Consider the following 6,955-nt stretch of genomic DNA (forward strand, 5'->3'; position numbering starts at 1 on the left):
CATCCATTTTACACGTGCAGATAGAAGATTATCGGTGAAATAATCGTGGATGAATCGTGCTTACGGTAAATACTTCAGTTTCACGCCATTTATTTTCAAGTTTTGAATCTGGCGGTTCAAATCACGCAGAATCTCGCGAACTTATGAAAACTAAGTACTTGGTACGTTTTTCATTGGTTCGTGGATTCTATAAATAGTTCAAATTCAACCAATCACAATTCTTTGTAAACATAAACACCACGTGGTTTGAATTGACAGTTTGAAACATATTTTATTTTTAGCTTTCTGATATGATATAAATATCCGAGAAAAATACAAAGAAAATGAAAGATAACGAACTCATCGCATTATTACTTCCGAAATCAGACTTCAACCATGACGGGTGTAAGATTATTGGCAATTATAACGACATTGTCTTGTGTATTCTTAGTTTCAACTAGTTTCTTAAATCTTGGTCGAGGAATAAACGGAGGAACAAATTGTGCAGGTAATAAGATTATTTTTTAGCTAATGTCGAAAGATAAGTTATATATGCCTTTTCAAGCAATGACAGTTTCTTATATAGCTCACTTTCGTCACATCGTCTGCCAAACTAAAGGCACGATGGCCTGTGATAAGGTCGAGGAGGTAGGCTAATAATATAAAAGATAAGCCCAAACACCCCCACCCCAGCAGAAAGATATATTCGAAAGTGATATGCCAGATAGACCAGGAAGTTATAGACCTATTATAGAAAGTTCCCTGTACAGTTGAATATCAAACCTGGACTTCCTTGATCTGTCAATGTAAAATTTGTGTTTTGAATATATCAAATATTAAAAGGAAAATCATCTAAATACTCCGACCACCCCGCCACTCCCTTAAAAAATACATAAACCCATGACTCACACCTTTTGAACTAATTTCTTTAGTAGGCCCATCTATGAGTTTTATAACATTACGAATTACGGGATCTATTGTCAAGAAAGGGAAGTTTTCAGTTGCCAAATTGAGGATATCATTTTCTTACGGTTTAACAAAACAACCTATATGTAGGCCTATATGAATGAGTGAATAAATGAATGAATAAAAAGGCCTAAAACGAAAAAGTAAGTGAAAGAATAAATGGAGACGGTAAAAAGTTTGAGATCACTGATTATTGAATGAATGACACTGAAATAGGTACTTTACATAGATATGAGAACATTGATAAGTTATCAAAGAACAATGTTAAATCATATGATTTGTAGAATCTGAACTTAAAGATAACCTATATAGGCTAATAACAATCTTAGTACCCCCTATCCTCAATCTAATTAAAAAAGAAAAAAAAGTAAAAAAAAAACCAGACAGGCATATCTATAGCATTTAACTCATTATACGGTGTTTTGTGATTCAAACAGACTTTTTGTGGAAACTAAGAAAGTTTTAAGATTTAATTCTGACCACAAAGACAATCGCCACTCACAATCTCCTTGCTAGCACACAATATTTTATACGATTCTTTTAACTTCAACCACAATATTATATACTTCATTGTAGTGCAAGTGGTAGTTTTTTAAAACACATAGTAGAAAGCGAAACGATGATTAAAATTCTCAAACTATACACTCATGTAGCTAACGAAAAGACACTAGAATCTAATCTGTCGTTAGAAAACTGCCATTGGGCCAACAGTTAGGTACATAACACCATAGTTTCTGTTACTGCAGACAGCATCGTTTCATATTTTGTAGGTTGTACTCTTGTAGTGGGATTATTAGAACAGTTAGCCGATGTTCATAATGAAACCATTGTCAAAGCTTTAGAAAGAGTATGTTTAATGCTTCCAGCTAAACTACAAACACCTTGTGATGTTTTCTCCGAATTTATCGGTCCCATAATACTAGAATTGTAAGTTGTTTTGTTTCACTGATTATTTACTGTGATTCTGTAAGATACTTTTTAAATCTTGATAGCATTCTTCTCGAAAATCAGCTAATACGTTCGAATATACCTCAAATGAGAAATTTCACGTTCTATTTTTATGTATGCCTTTACTATATATATGATGTAGGCTAGTCTTAAGAAAAGACGAGTCGTCATTTTAACTTTCAAGTGCGGATAATTCTGGACACACATGGATTTGAATGCTCAAATTTCGTCGGTGATCTGTGAACACTATTACTGATTAGTTCAGCTCAAAAATCCATTTTCTGAGACAAAGGTACGATTGGTCAAACAAATGACGAGCATGCCTCTTAAATGCAATAGTACTTCGTCGTTTCCGTTAATTTTTTGAGACAACCAACCTCCAGGACTGAAGATGGTCAAAGAGGTACAAAGCTTTAGCAAGCTTACAAAGAGACATTTATCCATGTTTTTTATTTTCAGAATAACCCAAGATTCGTCACCAGATAACGCCTGTCGTACATTAAGATTTTGTAACGATGACGGAGGACGACAATGTGTCTTGTTTAAACGTACTCAGGTATTCAGACTTTTCGTAATTTGTCTTCCAATCACCCACCACAAGAATCAGTGTCGAACGATTGGTACTGTCATGATGTTTAAGATCGAATGACATACAGCGTATTGTGGCTAATGGATCATGGGCAGTCATATGAAACAAACAAACGAAACTATTATTTGCCACCAACGCTGTTTGTAAATCCAGACATCTAGGGGCAATATTATTGGTTTTTCTCTAAAAATTTACCTTATTGCAGTTCATTAAAATCATGATGACTTCAATTTACTTTTCATATACCAGAAATAATTCTGTCAACTAAGCATACTATTGAATTTATGAACTTCTTATTACAGAAGGGATATTCCAAGCCACATTCAACAATTTCTAAATTTCTGAAGAAATACCCATATTTTGTAAGTATTTTACATGAAATCAGCGTAAGTATGCACACACAATTTTGAAGAAATTTTCCAGTGTGATTATAGTTTTTTAGTCTCTCCCTCAATATTACAAAAGATAATGTTCCAACCCAAATGATGCAATAGTTTATTGGTAATTTATGTCATCAATATTTTATTGTAGCAAACAGGAGATCCAAAGATATGTGAACTCCCTGGAATTAAAGATATTTGTCTTTGGCTTGATGAGTAAGTACTGGTGGGATATAGTTATCCTTAGTTGTTTAGTACAATTGGATAACTCCATTATTGATTTACTGCAGATCCATGAAAACATGGAAAGAATCTGTAATAATTACTTATTGCCATGTGTTCTATGCGGCTTAGTTTTAAAATTGTGATAACCAATCAAATTAATTATCAGCATGGATCAATAATATTTTTTTATTGGTTCGACAAAAACACGACGTCATCGAGGCAAAGATAATTGAACGTTCAATTAAGAGTTAACTAACAGAGAACGATCTTCTTAACAATGCTTTTATTTTCAGTGTATTTAATAGATATGATCCTGCCGTAGATTTAGATAGTGATGGATTCAGCATCGCTGAGGTTAGTTTCGTTTTGTAACATCTTGATTTCAGGACTTGCTGCACTCACTGCAGACTGATGTTAGATACATTAAAACATTATGCTCAACAACTATACAAACAAAATGTCTTGCATTACAGACTTTGAGAGGAACTTCATGGCGTGGTCGAGATTGTGATGATAGTAATCATTCAAGACATCCCGGAGCAAGGTATTAAACATAACTTTTTGCTTTAATATACATGTACGTAGTTCACACGAGGAAAATTCGAAAACGTTTATGAGATGCCATCTTTGCGGGTGCCATAGAGTCATAGATCGTATCATGGTGGGTGTCAGAGAATCAGAGAGCCAGATATGCTATCATGGCTTGTGGAAGAGAGTCAGAGAGTCATAGATCTATCATGGTGGGTGTCAGAGAGTCATAGATCGTATCATGGCGGGTGTCAAATAGTCAGAAAGCCAAACATGGCTATCATGGCGAGTATCAGAGAGTCAGAGAACCAGAAATGCAATCATGGCTGGCGTTAGAGCGTCCGAGAGACAGAGATCGACCCTATCTTGGCGGGTGTCAGAGAGTCATAGAGCCAGAGATGCTCTCATGGCATATGTCAGAGAGCCAAAGATGCTATCATGGCTGGTGTTAGAGAGTCAGAGAGCCAAAGATGCTATCACGGCAGATGTCACATAGCCAGAGATGCTAACATTGCAGAGGTCAAAGAGCCAAAGATGCTTTCATGGCAGAGTGACTGAGATGCTATCATGATAGATGTCAGAGTGTCACAAATCATACCATGGTGGGTGTCAGAGATGATATCTTGACAGGTGTCAAAGAGTTAGAGATGCTATCTTTGCTGGTGTCAAAGAGTCAAAAATTCTATCATGGCGGATGGTATGTCAGAGATGGTGGGTGTATTGGACGAGATAATGTTTTGCTTTTCTTTGTGATATATCAGTAGCTGTAGTACTATATATGTATATATCTTTGTTCGCTTCATCTACATAATAGTTACTTTATTTTTTTTTAGAGCCATCGATTCAGATACTTCATATGATTCTAATTGTAATGGCATATATGTAAGTTATAAGTCAGCTTTAGTTAATTATTTGGATTATATACAACATTTTTAGAGCACACAACCAAAATGTCAGAACCCAGCATACATAATTCATGTACAACAGAGATTGAACAACAAACGAAAGAGAGGTTTGATCTAGCACTAGGAGGACATTGAATTTTTAATTACATGTCTATTATACTTTCCAGGGAAAGGATCCAACAACTGGAAAGGCTTATGAAGATGAATTTTGTGGTCAATCTCAACCTAAAGGTATTGCTGTCCTGGGTGATTCAGTTTCAGCACATTTTCACCTTCCTGAAGAATGGTTTGATTCACAGAAGCTATCAGAGGTACTTTCTGAATTTTTAACTCCATCTGACTACAAGTGTTTCACGTCTGAAATGGAATCACGAAAGTAAATATTCAAAGAACTAGACCCCTTTAATAACCAACTTGTGCGTTGAAGGCTCCAGCAAAGAGAGCTTAATCACGACGATCATTAGCGAGAGGTAATTAATAAAAACTAAACTCCATCTGCTGGTGTTGCAAATATTAAGAAAACCATATCGTTTTAATAGAGACTTTCATGGCAGACTTGGCTATGGTGCTGACATCTTTAAAGGTGCCTGTGAGATCTGTATACAATTCTTAATCTGTAGTTGATGGTGCCTTGTTGCACGATATCGTCATTGCTACCAATGAATACCGTAACATCATTTTATCTTACCTTCAGGATGTGTTTAAAGATATTGTATTCATTTTGGAAAATGAGATTGATTGGCCAGAACTTTCTACAGCGACAGGTAAGGACGACGACTATTCAATTCATATTCTCCAGCCGGGATTATCCGAACACGAAAAAATCTTACAAAATGGATATTAATGCATATGCATATATACCGGTACATGCATTGAAGGACCCCTTATTAATGATTTTCATTGAAGTCTGTTAGTTGGTACCTTCTCCATCTCTAATGTAAATTGACAATGATTGGAGGAAGACCAGTTGCAATGCAGCGATGCCAAGAATCAAACTCTGCCTTGTTTAATGAGAATAATGTCCTTTTTAGGTCACGTAAACAATTCCTGGCCTAACATTGTACACGGTAAAATGGATTCGATATATCAAAGATTATATGAAAGGAATCGATGTAATTATGGTGATTATCAAAATATTGCAGTCAATGGTATGTATTTTCAGTCAATTTCTCTGTTTGAAACATATCTAGCCCGTCCAATTTCATTCATTTATCAAATTTTCAAGAATGCTTTTGAAATGATTATCTACGGTTATTGTCAACCCAAGTCCTTTGTATCATCAAAATTAACATTGTGTGAAATCAATATTTGGTCATGGCGATGCACCAGCCGTTAATACTGCAGTCTTTAAAAGCTGACCCTCTTAAAAACATCCTTGCAATGCACATGCCTCACATTTATTTTCTTCTACATGCAGATTTCTACCACTGCTTTATCTTGATGCTTATTGTCTTTTTCCACGCTGATTAAAAATGTTTTGCTTCCTTTGCTTCATGTTAGCCAGGTATTGTAGCTTATTTATTTATCAACATACAGAAAACATAATCATATAAATTGCTATCGAATGAAAAACAAAATTTAAATTAATATAATTGTCGAAATATTTGCTTTAGAAGCTTAAAGATCTCTTTTCCTCCTCTAAATATATAACTTAATTTAATTCGGAATTATGAGTCTCTTTAAATCAATCAGAAGCATAGTAATTATAGGAATGTCCCGCGAGTTGGGATGTCCTCTACTTTCACGGTACGTTTCTGTTAAATAGAGGAGACATTCAATATTAATTTTATGTGTACATATATGTGATCATTTTCTTTGTTTTAAAAGGAGCAAGATCTGCTACAATGGCTTCAAGAATAATGTACAGGTAAGGTTTTAGCTTGTTTTTCGCAATGTTTTTATATTTTATAAGTCGGTCTGGCGAATAAGTACGCATTTCATTATATAATTATGCCAAATATTTAAGCAAGCATAAATGCTAAGACTTGTACAAACGAGACTATACGATTATTATATTGTCACCCAGTAACATTATAACTTGCCAGACCTTATTAGTAACTAATGGACCATTTGGACCGAGTGGCATTTATATTTGTTCCCAAGGTCATTTCATTATCAATTATTTTACCTACTTTCATACTCATAAAACACCATTCCAGGCATACTGATACAGATATTATATATTCCGATCATTTGTTATTTTACTTTATATACTATAGTAATGAAATATTATGACTAATGCATAACAGTGCACTCGACATCCGATACCTGAGTATATTCTGTATTTCAGTATTCCCATTTATAACTATTAATACTGGCGTATTTTTTTTCTTCAGTTTAGCAAGAAATCAGACGTTAGATGTTCCAATGTTAATTGTTTATGCTCTGGTTGGTAATGATGTATGTAATGGGTAAGTGTTAGTAGAAGACCTACC

The 6,955-nt window shown here is 34.7% G+C and overlaps 1 protein-coding gene across 1 annotated transcript in view; it reads left to right on the plus strand.

Annotated features, from left to right (window-relative positions):
- Positions 1 to 375: 375 nt before the first annotated feature.
- The window catches only part of LOTGIDRAFT_164760 (hypothetical protein), a gene marked incomplete at both ends in the record, with an annotated part of 9,194 nt that continues 2,614 nt past the window's right edge, over positions 376 to 6,955 (plus strand). The window contains 11 exons of the mRNA XM_009061283.1: positions 376 to 487; positions 1,716 to 1,872; positions 2,353 to 2,449; positions 2,785 to 2,868; positions 3,014 to 3,078; positions 3,381 to 3,441; positions 3,561 to 3,631; positions 4,449 to 4,497; positions 4,688 to 4,831; positions 5,215 to 5,284; positions 5,552 to 5,668. Coding sequence (XP_009059531.1) covers positions 376 to 487; positions 1,716 to 1,872; positions 2,353 to 2,449; positions 2,785 to 2,868; positions 3,014 to 3,078; positions 3,381 to 3,441; positions 3,561 to 3,631; positions 4,449 to 4,497; positions 4,688 to 4,831; positions 5,215 to 5,284; positions 5,552 to 5,668 — 1,027 coding nt within the window. The remainder of the gene's footprint in view (positions 488 to 1,715; positions 1,873 to 2,352; positions 2,450 to 2,784; positions 2,869 to 3,013; positions 3,079 to 3,380; positions 3,442 to 3,560; positions 3,632 to 4,448; positions 4,498 to 4,687; positions 4,832 to 5,214; positions 5,285 to 5,551; positions 5,669 to 6,955) is intronic.

The sequence above is a fragment of the Lottia gigantea genome (genome assembly GCF_000327385.1).
Source record: "Lottia gigantea unplaced genomic scaffold LOTGIsca_47, whole genome shotgun sequence".
Classification (NCBI taxonomy): domain Eukaryota; kingdom Metazoa; phylum Mollusca; class Gastropoda; family Lottiidae; genus Lottia; species Lottia gigantea.